Below are 20,162 nucleotides of genomic sequence, written 5' to 3'. Positions count from 1 at the left end.
AATCTATTCAAATGAACTAATTTGAAGAATTTTACATGAAAAATATTTCAAGCGAATAAATGACCTCAGTCATGTATTTATCTCTCAAAACCATTCACCTCCCTGAGAAAAAAAAAATGAAATGAGTCCAACCGTGAATTGTGTAAATTGCACTGTCTAACAAAACACCATTGTGAACATGAAAATAATTCTAATGTGAGAGTTTGTCTGTCGAGCGGTCATTCCCAGGTCAATTCCACCCTCGAATTGAATTAAAAGTCTAATTGAATTATTTATATCTGAATTAATGAACATAATACCAATTCCGAAATGATAGTTACACGAATAAGTCATTAAAATTAGTCCGTGCCATTATTGCAATTCAACAAAAATCGTCATATCATATTTATCGTTGTATGCGAGTTATGTCTGCGATGTACGAAAGATTGGAATTTGATTCGCTGTTATCAACTTGTGGGCGGCGTTATGCGTTGAATTTCCTGGTTATTTGTTTGGGGTAAACTCGAGTTCGTTTACCTATATACATTGCGCTCACCAACGTATCTCATTGTGTACACGGTAATTGATAAAAATACTCATTCTCTTATCAGCACTGTAACCGGTGTGGCGTAGTTTCTAACAATGATCTCATCGAAAAGTGACTTTATGAGACATTTCCTCTTCGAAAAATATAGTACACTTGATCTACCCTCTTTCATTGATTGATTTATGCTGTTAGAAACGATATACAATCATTCCTACTGTAACCATTACCTAAATCATCACTTGTTAACAAATATTGTGAAAAGCTGAAAGGAATCGAAGATTTATGTTTGAAGGAAACTCGATAAAATTCTAAGAGAATTAAATTTTTTAGTTCACAAAAATCATCGAATTCAGACAACGGTACAATCGGATAAAAATTCATCATCATCGTCTTCCAACATTTTCCAATTAAATTACAACTCTCCTCTTCCCGACCCAATGAACAATCTCCCTCTCCCCCTTCCCCGCTCCACAACCCACATAACCACCAGCTAATTCCCCCAATTAATCTAATTACAATGCTTAAATATGTGTGAAGTTAGGTGAGCCTAGGGCCTTCTCCAGGCACAATAAGTTCTCTATCACAGCAGATATTCACAACCTGACGTGTTAAAAGCCTTTCATGATTTCGCGTTCATGACTCACAATACGTGACTAACAGCTTCATCGCTTCCTCCCACTGGTCCACACCTCCCCCCATAACTCCCCAATTAATAAATTAATAAATCGGCCAATTAGCCCATTAGCGATAGCCCCGGGGATATCGCACTTGCCCCGAATTATTACGGTGATAAGATACCCCGAGAGTGTACCTCGACGATAAAAAATAAAACCACGCCTCAGCATTCACGACATTGAATAAATACATAAAGGACGATTCACAGAATGAGTGCCTGAGTGATGACGGCCATGTGAGTTGATGTAAGTTAAGCAGGCGAAATACACAGGTATTAAATGCTCCCAGCAAGGAGAGAGGAAGAGAGAGGGAACGAGAGAGAAAACGATAAAGATTTGGCAACACTGCACATACGCTCGCGAAGAAGACAGGAGCGAAGAAGAGAAGGGGAGGGGAAAAAAAAAAGAAGTTGAAATCCGCAAGGTGAAACGAAATGTTACTCCAATTCGCCGTATTTTCCTGGCCGTGTTTACAATTTCTGGTTCTGTATTGTTGACACAAACCCGACAGAGGGACTAAGTAAAAAATAATACGAACAAAAATACCGAAATAACTGAATCATTGGGGAATGAATTCAACATTTTTCTCGGTAAAAATTGGAAAGTATCGGACGCGAGAAAGTTTCGAGCGTTAACACTGGCAAATCAACAGGTTCTATTCTACCGAAATAAAAATGTAATAAGACTCACGTGAACGTTTAATTGCGTTCAAGTATCAGAGTGATGATGGAGGGTAAACAGGGTTGTATCCGGACTTCAGGTAGTTTTCCAGCACTTTTAGTTGCACAGAGACACACCACACATCACTGACCATAACTCACGCGACACTTTTTTTTATGAAGCATTACAGTTCGACAAGACACAACTGTTGACATTGATGAACTCACGGGTGATGTAAACTGTAATCCATTGTCTGTTCACTGGGATGTGATTTGAGATATCGGAGGTTTGAGGTATTAGCTGGAGGCGATTAATCCATTAGGTGGTTGATTGGATGGAAATAAAGGAATTAATGGAATGGAGGGAAATACGGAGAGACGATGTAAACGGTGCGCGTTGCCACTGAATACTGAACGGCGGGGGATCGCGTTCGAGGCGATTGGCGTTGGGCTCGGTCGGTACACAGTTTGCCGACTACCAATCAAGGAATGCCGAGGTGGTTTTGGGGCTGATTGTACTTTTGGAATGGCTAACGGACAGGAATATGCTGAGGGATACTCCGGGTACTGCTTAGTCGTTTTGATGGGGAATTATTACTATTGCTTTTTGGGATAGCTGATGGTTGTTAACGGAAGCGGTTACAGAATTTTTTGGCCAACTCTTTGTTTCTATTGTACTAGAGACAAACAGCAAAATTTTCCACCAAATATTGATGGAGGTCTTCTGGGGTTTCCTCCTATTATTTTTTAGTGTATGCAGATGCGAGTTTTTTGTATTTTTTGACAGAAAATTTGAAAGATATATCATTGAAGAAAACATTCAGACACGGAACACCAAGAAAAAGATAAACAATGCCGGGTGGCTCTGTACTAACTGAATCATTCATCTGACCGTCGATCGAGCGAAGGTTCAGAATGATTAAACATAATCCTGCAAAGTTGTCCGGAAAAAGAAAACTTAATAAAGGTGTGGATAAATAATGGTAAAATCTTTCTTCATTCCCTGATTTTATTGTAATGGCCAAAATTGACAATGAATTTACTTCCCTCAGACAAGAATTAATCTGTGTACATTAGATCTTTTGTTCAAACTTTTTTACACTTTAACTCTAGAATTGAAAAATTTGTAATTTCTTCACATGTTCAATTCTAGTAAAATATTAATTTAAAAAAAATTGAAAATGCTGCTCCCGACATAGCCCCCCTTCAAATCAGTTGGCATGGTACAACCTTTCTTATTACTCCAACCACCCTCAATTACATCCTGCACTTTCATCACCATGGCCATTTCTTTCCCTCCAAAACAATCCATTAGAAAATAAACCGTGATATTCCACGGATAGGGATGATGTATCACAATAGTAATTCCTGTAGTTCCTTCAGGAGTTCAGCTTCTTTTTTAATTTTGTCGAGCTGATTGACCTGCAACTGTTTTCCACTAGCCAACTGTTCCTTCAATTGAGCGATTCCTTCCAATTTACTCTTGATCTTCTTAATCTTTTTATTGGTTTCAGAATCATCAGTAAGATCAGGGTCACAAAGCTTCTGACGAGGCTTTGGAGGATTATTCGGCTCTCCGTTGGTGGTGGGAGCTGTTGACTGCTCCAGTTCCTTCTTCACCTTCTTCGCCTCTCGCTTCCTTCTGGCCTTGATCGCAGCCTTCGACGGTTGTGATTTAACAGGAGCATCATCATCATGCAGCTTGAAGTTTATCGTCTGACCTCGTGCCGATGGGGGCCTGTATGCCTGCTTCGAGGCTTGAGGCTGACTAGGTGCTATTCCTTCCACCGCTTTGTAGCTAATCGTCGTCTGGGGGAAAGTACCTCGGGGGTAGACTCGCCAGAGTACCTCCCATAGCTCTTCCTGCTTGTTCCAGGGCCTCTCGTAGAGAAGAGTCCCTGTGTAGTGCCAGATCTTGAAGCCGTTGGCCACCCTCAGACGAGGAGCAGTCGTTGCTGTCATAAAATGCTGCCCGTCTGGCGACCATTCCAGGAGTGTTGTGTCTGCAGCCTCAGCTTGAGCTATCAATTTTCTCTTGGAGGTGTCCCAGAGCTCTATCCCTCCTCGAAGGTTACCGAAGCCTCCCAACAAGAGGATGTTACCCTGAGGGTTGTAGTAAATGCTGTTACGATGTTTCTTTCCGAATTCGAAGACTGATTCGCATTTTAGGTTGAAAAGAGTTGCTTTCGATGGCATTAAACCGTAGATTACACAGAATTCCGTGTCCTTCGGGGACCATTCTACTGCGTGAATTGGACCCTCATCACCTGATTGTCAAAATTGAATCCATTAAAAATTCGATTACTGTTAATTTTCGAGATTTTTCCTTCAATCAACATCAATACTTAATGAATGGTTTTTCATTAATTTTTTACTGATGAATGTTGAGGTGAACTGTATGACATTTTAATATTTATATGTCTTCGAATAATGAGAAATACTGCCTAAATCCAATTATCATTCTTATCATTTTCTAAATTAAAAACTGGAGATGAAAAATTCTCGAAAATAGTTTCGAGTAAGAAAATAAATGATGTAATAAAAATGATAATATTGCGTACTTAGAGTGACCCTTGCAGTCTCCCCAGACACACTGATATAATGCAACGCCTGTTTTCCGTAGTAAGTGCTACCAGTTTTATCGACATCCATGCTCGTTAAGATAAGAGCACTGGTGCCTTTTTGATTCCAGTAGATATCAACTCGATCTGACTGGAAGAAGCTCTTGCTAGCGAGGGAACTCGCAGGTTCGAATTTTGGATATTCAAAGAGACGAACGAATGATGGCTCAGCAGATTTTCCTAGAAATAGTTTTATTTTCATTGGACATTTATTTGAATATGACGGGAGACATACGAAACAATATTCATTGGGAAATACTACTGATTTTATTTTATATAATATTTTCTGTGGAGTAGTGTCCGGAAAATATGTTTTATTTACCTGGCAAATAACAGATGACGTGGTAAGGAGGACCTCCAGAACCAATTCTAAATTTTCCTACTTTCCTTGAATTGAATTTATACTTCACTGTTTCAAAGTCTGCATTTTCGTAGAATAGCACATCGTCATTTATCCGGATGCCACAGAGCTTTTCATCACTGGACCATTGTGGCTCCCTAGAAATAGTGACAGAATTAAGAAGAATGGACGATGGGAAAATATTTCATTTCTTTTTATGGTTATTACCAATCACTCTGTCTTTTCTGAGTGAAGCTCTTCACAAGTTGTCCATTCTCTGATTTCCATATTTGCAGTTGTGGGTTACCTTGAGGATTAGTTTGAGACACTAGAGGAAAATGTAAAAGATTAAGCAACATTATGGCCTTATATATGTTCACATTATTAATAATAATAACGAAATCTTGAGAAAAAAGTGGATCAATTTTTTGAGAATAAAAAACCCGATCCAAATTTTCCCAAAAACCTTAAAAAAAATTTTATTTATTGTCATGAAGTTTTATATATTTATCGTTTTTTCAGTCCCTTTAAATTTGGAGACACTGAGAAAACAGCATAAGGATTATTCTCTCTATTTGTAAAACTGGCTCAGAACTTCAGATGCAAAAAATTAATAATCAAGTTACCAATAAAAGGTTCCCAAGTCATGAGATAATTTCCTAAACTGGAGAATTTGATAGCACAGACTTTGGGCTTTTCAAGGACAGCGACAATTTGCCAGGAGTCGCAGAGGGCAATTTTGACGGAGGGGTGAGATATCCAGGCGAAATAGCGACTGTCCGGGCTGAATGTCATAGCCTTGCAGGATTTATTGTCGTCCTTCTTGAAGGACGACACTTCGACATACGACGGAGGGCCATTGCTCAGAACAACGCCGATGGACCCCCGTACTGAAAGCAATCATCATCACGATTAATTAGTTAATGAATTGTTTATTGAAAAACAATAGGAATTTACTAGCTCGACTAGCTTCTCTGGACAATATATTAATGGAATAAGTTATGCATACAAATTAAATAAGTCTAACCTAAACACAAATGTCAACAGAACGTTCACTAATTGTTCGTCTATGATGGGGTCGAAGATCATGTTGGTATCGAACGAATTAGATGTGAAGGTAAGAAGATTTTTTTGGAAATTTGTGGGGATAATTATGAGGATTTATATCAAATTGGTTTGGGAACTCACCAGCTAGACAAGGAACAGGTAACGCCATTTTCCTTCCTCAGCTCTCACCATGCGGTGTGCACAGCATCACAGCCACGTCCATACACACACCGTTATGATTATTGTTGAGGTGTGAGTTTGGTTATACGTGTAGTGGAGAATTACAAACTGAATTCGAATTATCTCTAACCTTTGATTTCACTCATCTGTTATGTTCCAACAATTCATTGTCCAATTGTTTATTTTGCAATCATTATGATAATTCCGGATACGGATTCGTAAGTATTTGCTTGCCAATGAGAATTGAAAAAGTTTAGATATTATAATTTTTTTGTCAAGAATAGAGTCATTTTATTCAGACTATGTATTAAGTTATGAACTTGACAACGCCAGATAATGACTCAGAATTACTGCTTTCATATAAAAAAGAGCAACAATTGTAGTTATTAAATAATTTATCTTTTTTTTTGGGCCACGATCAATTTTGAAAATTCCGCCCTTTTGGAAGACGACTGGAAATGGGTAACTGAAATAAACGTTTAGAAGTCGTTTTTTGTGCATCTAATTGATTTTTTCATGATTATTTATTGTTCAAAAAACGTTGATAGTAATATTCATAAATCATTGTGTCGTACATAGCTGCCGGCGCCATCTTTGATTCACGTAGTCAGTCGTCTTGTGCGCGGAGCAAACAATAGATACGCCAGACGCGACCGGTGTTACGGCAGCAGTTCATCACTCTCTGTTTTCTCGGTAAGTATCGATCAAATTTCGATTGATTTATAGCATAAATCATTCCTCAGGATTGAATAATTAATAGTCAACAGTAAAACACTTTCTTAAACATCGATTTGTTGATCAAAGTCAATTATTCAGTCTCAGTTATTGTTCCCTCCAAAAAAAAACAAGCCGCCATTTTGTTTCTTTGTCTTCGCAAACGATCGGATTTTGCATACCAACAATTATCACTTAGCCATTAATTGTTTAATCATGAATATTACAGAAAAAAGAATACAAATAACCGCAGTAAGGAATGCCGCTATGACATCAGTCGATCAGTTCCCCGTAAACGTTGAACCCTCGAGACAACAGACGGCGTGTTGTGTTTACATCCTGCTGCTTTTAGTCCGTCGAACGGCCTCTCTCGATTCTCTATTATACAAGTAAGTTGAGAATGTTTTGATGTGCGATTAAGATGGCGGTGTTTTTCTGTGGTAGCTTGTAATGTGGTTGTGTTTAAAGTTCGTTATTGGGTGGTGTTTGATTTCTTATTAAAATTGTTGGTATTGAATAATGGAGGCGGGGGCCAGCGGTGGTGCGAGAACCACAAGGTTCATGATGGAAGGTGTCGGTGCCAGGGTCATCCGGGGACCCGAATGGAAATGGGGAAAACAGGTTAGGTCACACTCCTGACGAAATTAATTTTCTTTTCTATTAATCATTCATTTTAAGCGTATAAACTATTGATCATGGGGATTATCGCTGTAATTTAGAGATCAAGGAACTTTTCCACAATTTTTGTGACAACCTGTGGAAAAGTTAGAGCCATTTATTTATCTAGGGAAGTCCTTCCCTATCTTCCATGAACTATTTATTATGAATAATCATATTGTTACCATGATGGTTTTGTCATTGACTTCAAAATTCTTATTGAGAGTCGTTCAAGTATCACACCATAATATTTTTCGTGAAGATAACCTGAAATTTGCTTATTTACGTGAGGGTAGTGATTTTCAAATGATTAATTTCTATAGCTTTTCAAGCACTAATCAGTTTTATTATTTGATAACTCATATTTTCTTTTCGGAGTTTAGAATTTTTTCAATAATGCTTTGAGCATCATATAACAATTAAACATTTTTTTCATTTCCTCTTTGTTTTATTTATCATCGGCTGAATTTAACCGGGAAAAAAAAATTTTTCCAGGATGGTGGAGAGGGTCATGTGGGGACAGTTAGGAATTTTGAGTCCCCAGAGGAAGTGGTTGTTGTCTGGGACAATGGTACAGCAGCGAATTACAGGTGCTCAGGAGCATTTGATCTTCGTGTGCTAGATTCAGCCACAACCGGAGTGAAACACGATGGCACAATGTGTGACACTTGTCGACAACAGCCTATATTTGGTATCCGGTGGAAATGTGCTGAGTGTGGCAATTACGACTTGTGTTCTATTTGTTATCACGGGGACAAGCACCATTTGAGGCACAGGTTTTACAGGATTGCAACTCCAGGAAGCGAGAGAGTCCTGCTGGAGCCCAGGCGCAAGAGTAAAAAGGTATTTTGGGGAGCTTACATGGATTGAATAATATATTTTATCTCTTGGAATACTAATTTATCTGGAGGTTTACGATAGAGAGTCGTAAAATATTTTATGTAGAGAATTTCAGTTCTTGCAGAAATGTTTTATTTAAACATCCAATGGATGTTTAACTTCATACCATCTCTTATTTATTCCTGAACGATTTATTATTATAGATTGCCATTAGAGGGATCTTCCCAGGGGCCAGAGTAGTCAGAGGTGTTGACTGGCAATGGGAGGATCAGGACGGTGGTAATGGCCGTCGAGGTAAAGTCAATGAGATCCAGGACTGGTCAGCGGCCAGTCCTCGTTCAGCTGCTTACGTTATCTGGGATAATGGGGCTAAGAATCTGTATCGTGTGGGATTCGAGGGCATGGCTGATTTGAAAGTTGTTAATGATGCTAAAGGTCAGACTGTTTATCGAGATCATTTGCCATTGCTGGGGGAGCAAGGGCCAGGGAGAACTGGCCCTCATGGACTACAAATTGGGGATCAAGTGAGTGATTAAGCAATTGAATTTACAATTCATATTTTTTTCCGTTATTGCTATTAAAAATGAATATAAAAAAGTGCTTGCAACAAACGTTTAATTCGCAAAATTAAACTTTTGCAGGAATATAAAATAAAAATAATGTTATTGATTTGTTCACAGGTTAATGTTGACCTGGAACTGGAAATAGTTCAGTCTCTCCAGCATGGCCATGGCAGCTGGACAGATGGAATGTTTGAGTGCTTGGGAACAACTGGAATTGTTGTCAGCATAGATGAGGATCATGACATTGTTGTTTCGTACCCAAGTGGCAATCGTTGGACATTTAATCCAGCTGTTCTGTCTAAAGTACAAACCCCAGTGCCTGTCACGACCTCCACATCTGATAATCAAACATTTGCTGTTGGAGATCTAGTGCAAATTTGCAATGACCTTGAGAAAATTAAATTACTACAAAGGGGACATGGCGAGTGGGCTGAAGCCATGGCACCCGTGAGTTGTCTTGCTTTATATTTTCTATTAATTTTTTGTTCATTTTATTTAAAGAGTCTTGAGTCTTGAAGTTATCATTTATTATTTTTTCATATAGTAGAAATTGATTGGTTAATTTTTAATGTCTATCTTTTGTTTTTTTATATTTATTCCACTTGTAACTTCTTTATTTTTTTACAGACACTTGGGAAAATTGGTCGAGTCCAGCAGATTTATCACGATGGAGATTTGAAAGTTGAAGTATGCAGTACCTCGTGGACATATAATCCCCAGGCCATTATTAAAGTTGCCAGCAGTGATGGAAGTGTACCCGGGAACAGCAATGGTGGTGAGTGATCATGAATAATTTCTTGTTTTCTATTTTATTTCCTGGTCTATCCATTCGCTGAGACTAGATGGTTTTATGACATGCATTGTTAATATGAAGTAGGAATAGATTAGTAGAAAGAAGTTCTTTCTCGGTTTGAATCTTATGGTTGTTTTTTTAAGAATTTTTCATTAAGACAAACAAAGGACAGATTTTTTTATTGTATTGCTTTTTGAAATTCGATTTTCCGTGGAACAAAAACATTTCTTGATATATTTAATGTTTAATTAATGCATTAATATTAATTTCAGAACGATTATCCGCACTGTTGAAGAAACTATTTGAGACTCACGTATCTGGAGATGTTAACGAAGAACTAGTTAAGTCAGCCGCTAATGGCGATGCTGCCAAATGTGAAGAATGCCTCAAACGTCTTGATGCTGACGTCAATGGGGTTTTTGCTGGACATACAGCATTGCAAGCAGCCAGTCACAATGGGCATCTCGATGTTATCAAAATTCTGCTGCGGTATAAAGCAGATGTTGAAATTGAGGTGAGTATTTTTCACAATATCTGCGGGTATTAAATGTAATTGGAAAAAAAAATTTTGTTGACAATCGATTAGTTACAAACACTTGATAACAGCTCGACATCGAAATTTTATTTAACATCTGTAAAGTTTAATCTCAGAGTCAAATGATCTCAAGTGGAAGGCCTCATTTTTTAGCTCAAATTAGAAATATATTTATACTGTACTATTTCTCATCAGGATAAAGACGGGGATCGGGCTGTGCATCATGCTGCCTTTGGTGATGAATCAGGTGTAATGGCCCTAGTTGCTGCTGCTGGGGCTGATTTAAATGCACGAAATAAACGACGCCAGACAGCACTTCACATTGCTGTAAATAGAGGTCATGCAGGCGTTGTTCGCACATTATTGGAACTTGGCTGCCATCCGAGTCTTCAGGTAAGTGCAAATAATGGTCATATCCACTCAATAGCTTGCTCTCGGTGTATTACACATTTACTGAATCCCCGGAAAAGCCAGGGTATCTTCAAAAATGATGACAAAATTTCGGGTATAATTCATAATTAAAAAGTTGGTTACATGTGCATTACTCTTTTCCAAAAAGTTGCGTGAGAGGGAAAATTTAATCTAAGTGCTGTTTGAAAGTGAACTCTGTTTTTGGAGAGTTTCATGTAGAGTGGGAACAGTGAGATCAGGCGGTTTTAGCCACCCCTCCGTCTCCAGCTCAACATGCCCGAATTAGCGTTAATTCACGTTTGTTAGGGAGCAATATCTCCTCATTTGCAGGAGTCTTAATTAATCCAGTTATCTGGCCTGGGGATTTCACGAATTCTACCTGCGTTGTTATATGAGTGTCAGGGGGGTGTATTTGTACACGTGGTGTGCATAATCAAGACACACGTTTCTCGTACGTTTTAGGGTAATTGTTGGGTCGACCACTTTACGTTATTTCAATAAGAGATTAGGGGGATTTTTGAGGTTTGTCCAGTGGTTTTCCGCGTCTTTGCAGGAGGTCATCCCCTTCCATTCACGGTTCCATGTCGTTTCCTTTCACATTCAATGTTCCTTCCTCTAATTAACTATTTATAATCGTACTCATTGCTGGAGGCAACATGATGAAGGAAAAATGTCTAAATGGGGTGGAAAATTATAAAAAAAGATTGTACTGTACGTTTTGATTTACGTTAATTGTTAATTTATGCAATTTTCAGTGCTTATGATACCACGAATGCAATATTTAACTTATTCAATTGCTTTGCTGTCTCGCCCACCATGATTTGCAACTATTGCTTATTGTTCCTCTGCTCTTCCCTCGAGCAATGTATGCGCTCGTAAATTTTCTGTCTCATGTCCCTTAAATTTTCTCGCATATTTCCTACCAACTTTTAAAAAATTTCAATTCTGGTTTATTCGATTTTTCCTTATTTTTGGCACGATGTGTTTGGGGAGTTGAGTCACGTGCGACAATCGATTCAGGGGACCCAGGAATTGTCATGAGTATCACGAGTTTATTTTCTGGGTGTCGGAGAATGGTACCGAACGCCAATGAGGATTAATCACACGGTGGGACAAACGAGCGAGACTGGTTTCTTTTCAGAGAGCTGGACAACTCAATCTTTTTCGACAATGTTTTATGTTTCACCTAGTTTGTTTCATCGCTTTGGGACTCTTTAAATGTCCAGTTGTTATAAACTTTAAACTGGGAATTGGCGACTCCCGAGATTCCAATTTTCGGAGTTGCTTTCAAGGTTGTAGAAAGGGTTTGAAGAGCTCTCACAGCCCCTTCATTTGAGTTAATAAAAGATTGGACAGGGATGTGAACAGGATTTACCTTTTTTTGGTTTAAAAATTCTTGATGAATCCGTTTAATCTTTTGAGAATCATATCAAAGTGGTTTGAAACTGAGTCAAAGGCCTATTTTAAGGTCCTGCAAGGGTTTGAAGACCCTTTAAACAGTATTCTTGAGCCTTGAGGAAAGATTAAAAGCGCCCATTTTACACTGTAAAGATAGTTTAGAGAGGATTTGAAAAAAGTTTAGAATTTTTTGCTTTTGAAAAGTTTCCAGATTTAAAGGACCGTTGCATCCCTTAACACCAAGAGATTGTCGTTTATTTTCGAAGAGTTGATCGGCTCAATCTTTTCCAACATTTTACCTAGTTTTATTTCATCGCTTCAGAATCCTTTAGATAGCATCAGGTCATTCCAAACTCTAACCGGAAATTCCACGTGATTTGTTGGTCATTCTAGAGACACTGTTCGGAGATGATTCTGATAGAGTAGATGGTCGTCAATTTCATGTGTTCATCTTGCTGTACCTAGGCAATGTCGAACATTTTATGGTTTTCCCCACGTATATGGCACACCAGTATAAATCACATGAACGTGGGGGGGAAATAATGTATTCGTTGAAGTTTCAGGACATTACCGTTGTGACATTGTCGTTAAAATGGTAGTTGATGGTGAGAAAGGGGTTGAGAGTACCTCTATTACCAATCCAATATCCAAGTGAGGGTTATATGGCACATGGAATGTGTCTCACATGGATGCGGTATCATCTCAGGGCCATCGATGTGTCTATAAAGCATATCTGCTGACAGCGACTGTATTTTTCGACAAAAGTTACGTCGCGGGAGAATATATTGTGCAGAAAGTTAAAGAGCATTGGGTGAACGGGGAGATGTTTTTGGGGTGAGGTTTTATTCCGGGGTGGATATACGCATGGATCGTAATTTTAACATACTGCATTGGTCAGCAGAAAAGGACTGTCGTGTACTGGGGAACATCGTGACAATACTTTATGCTTCTTCGAAATTTTTTTATGAATAAATTTTTGGATTTCCTTTGATGAGAGTTGAAGAGGTGTTTTAGGGTATATCAGCTTTTTAATTTCACTGGTATTTTCTCGCTTCATCTCAGGTGACAGGGCCTTCGCCATTGTTGGCTTCTTAAACTGAATTAGATTTTTCGATTGTTAGTTAGAAAGAAGAACAACATTTTCAAAATTTGAAAATCTTTCTGATGGATTAGCTTGTTCAGATTTGTTGATGATCTAGCTTCTTGAACTCACCTATAAATTCCATCAAAAAGTTTGAGCATACAAATCCTCCCCAATCATTATGAACCCCAATTCAATAGTTAATTTAACGTCTCGAGTCTTTGGTATACACGTAGCAGTGTTGATGTGATACTTCAGATGTTAAAGTAAATTGAATGTACGTTTGATAAAACTTGAGAACCACTGTCTAGTGGAATCCACTGGAAATGGGATCGAGGGGGTTTGGCTGAAATAACAATGGTATCAGAAGGCAAAGTATTACGAACCGATCCCAGTGTGCTTTCTATAGCCCTTCCCCTCCTTCAGTCCCTCTTCTCAGGGTATATCAACTCAATACCCTTTTCTTACCGCACTATTTCCTATCCCAGGGTGCTTGGTCGAACGCTAAAACTAATACTCTTTCGATAGTAACTCCAGTACTCCCCCAACGATTCGTATAACTCGGTGGAAAAGCGAGACTAGAGAGAACAAGACCAATGTAATTACTTTCGAATGGCGATTTAACGCATCAACCTCCACCAAGGCAAAAGTCCTCTATATCGTATAGATTCGTTGCTGTGTCTGTTGGGGATTTTCGTCCATTTTACAGCGAACGCGATCGATCCTTTAACAAATTTGCGTAAATACAGGAGATAGCTAACGGGAGACAGTCACTTTTGAATTTCCCATGGGATTCTTGGTACAGTTCGTTCTTTTGTCAAACGAGAATTTCGATTTTGCTTTTAACTTACGTACGTCGTCATGGGATGGCCATCAAAATTGCTTTGTTTTCGGTTTGAGCTCGAGAGATTTTGTGATTATGTATCTGGAGAGATGAACGATGTGGTTCTAAAATTAATGGTAACATTTTGAAAATTAATGAGGAGTAAAATAATTGTTAAACTAAATGGAGAAATTTTAGCAACTGAAATTAATGAATTACTGGAGCTTAAAATTAATGAATGAATGAATTAACGAATTATCAATGGGATTGTTTTTTTTTTATCTTCAATTTGTCCAATAAATTTGCGCCAATCTTCCTTCACCATGTACTGTACATAACCGTGGACTCTAATATGATCAATTAAATCGTGCAGATTCCCATGGCATTGATTGTCGGACAGAATACGCGAGCACACAAACCGATAGAATGAGTTGAATGTATTGGGTTGCCAAGCTAAGCCCACGTTTCACACGCACATGCCCCCACGAAAAGCTCTCCTTTAACGTTACGATGTAGTATAAAGCTGGCACAGTGGGTTATAGCCGCAGTTTTAACAGCAATTCCCCTCCGGGATCCGTTGGATGTAGGCCACCAAGAGTCAACGTCCCACAGTCTACTCATTTTTTTACGAGTAATTCCACTTTTTTTTTTCTCTCTTCTTACTCCGTTCAATTCTTCACATTTTACATCTCGTCCGGTCAGGGTAATCAAACTTTCGTGGTGATAAAAAAATTCTCGTGTTAAAAACTTCATTCACCATTAGATCCTTAAATTGATCGTGAAGGGATTAGTTTTCTCTTAAGACCAAAGGATAAACGAATCTTTATGGAGATTTTCGTCATCTGTCAGCTGAATCAACTGAAAATGAATCATTAAACTTTAAGATATTTTCCTGTGATGGTGGAGTAGATAGGCACGTAGGACTCATTGTCTTTTCCCCCACTTTTAACGATGACACTTCAACCCATCAAAATATTCATAAGTTCAGTATCCATAGACAGCTAAATAACTCATTGATCCACTAGGAGACAACGTCCTACAGTCTACTTATTTTTTTTTACGAGTAATTCCATTTTTTTTTATCCTCGGACTTCGTTCAATGCTTCACATTTTACATCTCGTCAGGGTAATCAAACTTGTGCAGCAATAAAAAAATTCTCGCATTGAAAACTCCATTTCCTTTTATATCGTTAACTTGATCTTGAACACAGGAGAATTTTTTTTCCAGCCAAATGTCCATTTACTTTGGAGAAATATTTATGTTCTCACCAGCGTCATGTGCGACACAGTTATTCTCAAGAGCAATAAGGTTATAATAATTGTTACCTAATTGACGTCTTCTGGTAATACTTCAATGGGAAGAATGTAATTAAAAAATAAATGCTCCTCAGAAGTAAATGAATATTTAGGAAAAAAAATTTCTCCCTGAAGAGACTACACATCTCTTCAGAGAAAAGGATAATTTTCGATTTTTATAGACATGTTCATCATCTGTCGGCTGAATCAACTGAATATAAATTCTCAAAGTTTTGGATATTTTCTTCTTCAGCTGGTGTAGATACTGACATAGGATTTCACCGTCTTACCCCCACATTTTACGACATACATAAGAATATTCAAAAGTTGAGTATGCATAGGTAGTTAGATAGCTTCTTGATCCTTCTGGTGAGGTACCTTCAGGCTTGATGGGCAATTTTACGAGACTTTAATGTAAGAGAGCTTCTGGTACAAGCACGATATTATCTCCAAGGTTTGTTCGTAAAATATTTCCACGAGTTATAAAATCCACGAGTAGCTCGAGGTGGTGGAAGAGACATTCCAGGAGTGAACCAAAAAACGACCTTTGTCGAGTTTACTTACATTCCATACTCAGTGTATACGACTTTCTACGTTGTAACTTTTATGAACGCATATTGTTCATATACAGTTGGAGATAAATGCTCATAGTTTGGAGTCGGTGGAAAATTTGAGGAGAAGGGGAAACGTATATCTCGGTTATTGGTGATGAAGGAATCAAGAATTTTCCGCTTTACTTGAATATTACAGAAGTATAAACAATTATGGTATTGAAGAAAAAAAAAACTCGTATGGTGTTAGTTTTGATAGGGAATAGGTCAGGATATGATGTCTAGGGTTCATGATTTTTCAATTTCCCATTCTTTTGTCGTTGGGTACATCATTACTTCGAGTAAACTCAAATGTTTTGCGCAAGTAATAGCATTGGGTCCTCAAGCTCCACTTGAAAGGAACGACCGAGAGGCCGTTGTATGGCCCCAGGCGGATTCACCAAGAAAGATGCTCTTTCCATTTGTCTACATGATAGATCCGGTGCTTGCTTACCTTCGTCTATTTTTATCTCTTTGCAAAAAACTAATACTTGAACTATTGGATGAGGGGATAAAAAGCCCTAGGTATATCTCGATTGTCAAGCCATGTTTTTTCGTTTATGCTTTTAGAATCTTTATTTCTTCGTCAATAATTTATGAACAATTGGATTTATTTGCTAGGTAATGGAGAATTTACGATTGATAATTTATTTTGTTAAGGAGAAGATATAAAGGCCGGGGGAATGGAAAGGACATTCACAGGAATGGTTAGAGGTAATCTGCAGTGACCAGGAGACTTTTAGGAGGAATTTACGATTCTAAGGGGTTGTGCTGGGTAATAAATAGTTTATTTTGGTCAACAAATAAAAATGTTTCGGGTTCGTGAAAAGGATTATAAATTTTCTTTGTGGATTGATTGAATCGAAATGGTTTAATCGATAATACCTCGTGTCGCACAGCTGCGAATTAAATACAAGATATTTTTATTTTTTCACAACAATTGAGAGAACAATATCAATAGGTGACATTTAGTGCTTACTCTTCAGATAAAAAAATGCCTTTCAATGGCCTCATTTAGGACAGTTTCTGTTAGAATTTCATTCCTTTTACAATCTTATAGAACGTATTTCGAAAAATCAACAAATTCCCCAGCATCCCCTAGTAAATGTGGTAACCACTATACAACTCCCCCTTTCACCTCTTAATTTTTCATTTTCTTTACGATTTCTCGGGAAATAAACTACCGGAGTATAAAAAAACCGAATACCCAATCCCAATTCCTTACCATTGATTTTCAGTATAAAATTCACAAGTGCATTTCGAGATTGAGTTGACAAGTCAATTTATCTGGTAATAGACAATGTGCAATTTCATTCTTTCTGAAAAAAAAAAGCCCCTCAACCCGCCCCTAGTTTACGCTTTTCAATCCAATTTCTCACTCATCCACCAAATGAAACTCTCATCCATCTCCTTCGCCTCACATCCTCCTCCCTCCCCCCACCCCCATAAACAAAAACTGTCTTGAGAAAAAGTCCTGAGCGTAAGCTGTAACCCAGGTTCATTTAGCTTTGGTACACGTTGGATGCAATGGACACGCGTCCCAGTGGTACTGTAAATTCTTACCAAGACAAAGTTTCTGGTGAAATTTACGCTTGCGAGTGGGGCATGTGTGGGGGATGGTGAAGGGGGATGGGCAGTGAGGTGGGGTTGGAGGGCTAATGGTATAAAGAGACCGCAAGGGATTCGCCCCAAGGCTTGCGTTAACTCGCGCATTAAAGAGAACATTAATCCACCTTTTGTTGAGATTACACAATTTCACTGCTTTGTCACATTAATGGAAGTAAAAAATCTGTACTGCGGATAGGATTTCTCACTTGTGACTAATTTGAGGGACATTGAAATGTATGTGACGTGTACTAAATTTTCACAACAGCTAATGAACATTCAAGTGATATATTTTATATTCAAACATTTCATCATTTTTTTTTATTTCACTGCTCACAATTTTATTTGCTTTGGTTCATTTGATGGGGTTTTTGGTTTCAATGTTGGTATTGTCACTCGCCATTAATGTTTAATTATCTTCTTAGGTCACATTCAGAAGAAAAATACGGATTTTGATCTTTATTTTTTTTTCTCGCTACATTTTAGCTCATACTTTCGTATACAGTGATTTATATAAAACTGTAAAAGATACTTGGGTATCCTTAACGTCTTCACGAATAAATTATCGATTCAACTTTGGTATTTATGTGACGATTCTCCCATCTTGAATCAGTTTTTCTTCGACTGATAGAGAGGATTGAACTAATACTGGAGTAAATGACTCCGGTCATCACCCCCTCATCCCTGACAAAAGCATTTCAACCTTCCTCGGCAATCCTCAGCCAAATCTCCCCCGCGATTCTCATCCCAAGCAAATCCTAGTTAACGCCAGTATGCTCCTTTCGCACGTTTCAACTCTCCTCGAAAAGCACAGTCCAGTGAATTCAAAAAGACGGAGAGAGAGAGAAAGAGAGAAAGAGAAGGAGAACTAGGATATTTTGTTAAAGAGGTTCCCAGCCGTTGCACAGGGGCTTAGTAGGTAATCGTCAGCATAACCGTTACCACCTCTTCCACATCTATATTCGAGGAGCACAGTGAAGAGAATCTCGCGGGTTATACCTTGGCTATTATCTAATCCGAATGGGGATGGGAAGTTTTTAGAAATCAAGCTGGTTCATTTGGATTAGGGGAGGTTATCACATTTCATGGTGAATTTTCACGTTGAAAATTTTCAATCTTATTCATTGGTCGGGTTAACAAGTGTTGCAAAGACACAAAATCAACTTTGGAATTGAGGATTGTTTAATTATCAAGATGTTCCCATTTTATTGAAGAAAGGAATTTCGAATGTGAGAGGAAAAAGTACCTAATGAAATGACATCAGTAGACACTTGTTATCATAAAAAAAAATTGTTTCATGTCTTTATGATGCAATAACAAACATTTGCTCTGTTGTCATCCAATTACGGCTTCTTTCTAACATTCACTACACAATAATAGTATAAAGATATGAATTCTCAAATTATAGAGGTTTTAATTTTCAACATGTTGTCATAATTTTTTACACCCCATTATTTTTAATATCTTCATGCCCGAGATCACTTGACAATATAATTCTCATAAAAAAAAAATGATTTCATATCTCGTAAAGAAATAGTCAACATTTGTACTACCGTCATCCAATTACGACATCTTCTGATTTGTATTCACCAACTTTAACACGAGGCAATACTAATATAAAGACAAAAGTTTATCATTCGCAGTTAGGAAGATAATTCAAAACTAGCAAGTACCCAAAACCATTACCCAACTGGTTTGAGGAAGGAGGGAGAAGGGGGGGGGGCGGAGGTTTACAGCCTCTAATTAGTCGTCTTGTCTTCTGCATCCTTCATCCTCCACTCGATGGGTTTTCCACCAGCAGATGGTGATGGTAACACCCCCCTCAGCCCAAGAGTGTTCTCATTTTTTGTCAGAATTGGTTCAGACGTTTTTTTTTTCTCATCTTTATCTCTTTCTCTCTCTTTCTTTTTCTCTTTCGGACCATGTACTCGCCTCTTCTCGTCATTTCAGAGTTGCTACGTGTGTCTTATCCCCTGGAATAATCCGCCAGGCGCACATCAGATATATCAGAGAAAATTGCATTTCCGAATGCACTCATTCGGAAGTGCCGTCCAATCTAGCCTCGGCTTCTTTTCCTTCAACGGTTGTATGGCATTCTCTGGACTTCTTTCGCATCCCTCTTTTAGGAGGAACTATTCCGAATGTGCATCGTTCCGAACTACAATCCCAGCTCGAATTTACTCGGTTTTCTTTTTTTTTTTTCAAAATAGAGGTACAATGAAATCCAAGTAGATAGGTTTATCTGAGAGTCAAATTTTTCGAGTCTTAATCCTCGAGGACTGCTGCATTCTTAAAAAGGTTTTATGGTTTTCTCGTAGAAGAGGGTGGGTGGATTGAAGGCTGAGAGTACATGAAAAAGTGTTGTCTTAAATAAGTCTTTTAGAGTCAATATTGACAAAAAGTCAACAATCGTGGACGTGGATTCTATTTATTATTGGGCCTGAAACCCATAAAATAGAATTGGGGTTTATGGGGCGTAATGGCATCAACCCCTTTATGTCAAAAATCGGTGTAGGACGTTGCCATGTGTTTTTTGTCAGATTGGATATTTTTTTAGAAGTAATTTTTTATTTCCGCTCGCAGCCAAAAAGCAATACAATCGATAAGATTTATATCCCAGTTGATCAGCTGGTAAATTTATTTTGCTTCGTCTCATTCGATTCTGAACGTTTTATTTTCTGGGTAAATAAGAATGGGGAAAAAAAATTATTGTCTAGTCAACAATTCTTTATTCTCGCTCATCAACTTCTTGATCGTAATCCGTAGAAAACAAATACACCGAGCTGATTCGTAGTCTTCAGTAGAGACT

The 20,162-nt window shown here is 38.1% G+C and overlaps 3 protein-coding genes across 4 annotated transcripts in view; 1 reads left to right on the top strand and 2 right to left on the bottom strand.

Moving 5' to 3' along the window:
* The window catches only part of Cno (canoe), a 45,493-nt gene extending 43,216 nt beyond the window's left edge, over positions 1-2,277 (bottom strand). Inside the window, exon 1 of the mRNA XM_064116581.1 lies at positions 1,891-2,277. The gene's annotated coding sequence lies outside the window, so the exon portion shown is untranslated. The remainder of the gene's footprint in view (positions 1-1,890) is intronic.
* A 573-nt stretch (positions 2,278-2,850) lies between these two features.
* Positions 2,851-6,158, bottom strand: LOC135160275 (eukaryotic translation initiation factor 2A). The gene is made up of 6 exons (XM_064116650.1): positions 6,009-6,158; positions 5,447-5,710; positions 5,049-5,148; positions 4,803-4,978; positions 4,421-4,660; positions 2,851-4,126 (listed from the first exon to the last, which is right to left on the bottom strand). The coding sequence occupies exons 1-6, from the start codon at positions 6,034-6,036 to the stop codon at positions 3,213-3,215; spliced, it is 1,722 nt and encodes a 573-aa protein (XP_063972720.1). The 5' UTR covers positions 6,037-6,158; the 3' UTR covers positions 2,851-3,212.
* A 90-nt stretch (positions 6,159-6,248) lies between these two features.
* Mib1 (mind bomb 1) overlaps positions 6,249-20,162 on the top strand; it is a 146,436-nt gene continuing 132,522 nt past the window's right edge. Inside the window, exons 1-9 of one of the 2 annotated variants that reach the window (XM_064116624.1) lie at positions 6,249-6,265; positions 6,627-6,740; positions 6,991-7,150; positions 7,914-8,261; positions 8,462-8,782; positions 8,939-9,268; positions 9,449-9,596; positions 9,887-10,128; positions 10,345-10,542. In XM_064116624.1, coding sequence (XP_063972694.1) covers positions 8,076-8,261; positions 8,462-8,782; positions 8,939-9,268; positions 9,449-9,596; positions 9,887-10,128; positions 10,345-10,542 — 1,425 coding nt within the window. In that variant the 5' untranslated portion in view covers positions 6,249-6,265; positions 6,627-6,740; positions 6,991-7,150; positions 7,914-8,075. The other variant, XM_064116623.1, reaches the window with a different exon arrangement.

Source organism: Diachasmimorpha longicaudata, chromosome 3, assembly GCF_034640455.1.
Source record: "Diachasmimorpha longicaudata isolate KC_UGA_2023 chromosome 3, iyDiaLong2, whole genome shotgun sequence".
NCBI lineage: Eukaryota > Metazoa > Arthropoda > Insecta > Hymenoptera > Braconidae > Diachasmimorpha > Diachasmimorpha longicaudata.
The sequence above is the reverse complement of the archived record's forward strand: the minus strand, read 5'-3'. Positions and strand labels throughout refer to the sequence as shown.

Excerpts from the sequence above, each read along its gene's own strand:
- LOC135160275 (XM_064116650.1), bottom strand. The coding sequence starts at position 6,036 with ATGGCGTTACCTGTTCCTTGTCTAGCTG. Across the intron at positions 5,711-6,008 it reads ACCTGTTCCTTGTCTAGCTG|TACGGGGGTCCATCGGCGTT; the intron begins GTGAGTTCCCAA and ends GATTGCTTTCAG. Across the intron at positions 4,127-4,420 it reads GACTGCAAGGGTCACTCTAA|GTGATGAGGGTCCAATTCAC; the intron begins GTACGCAATATT and ends TTTGACAATCAG.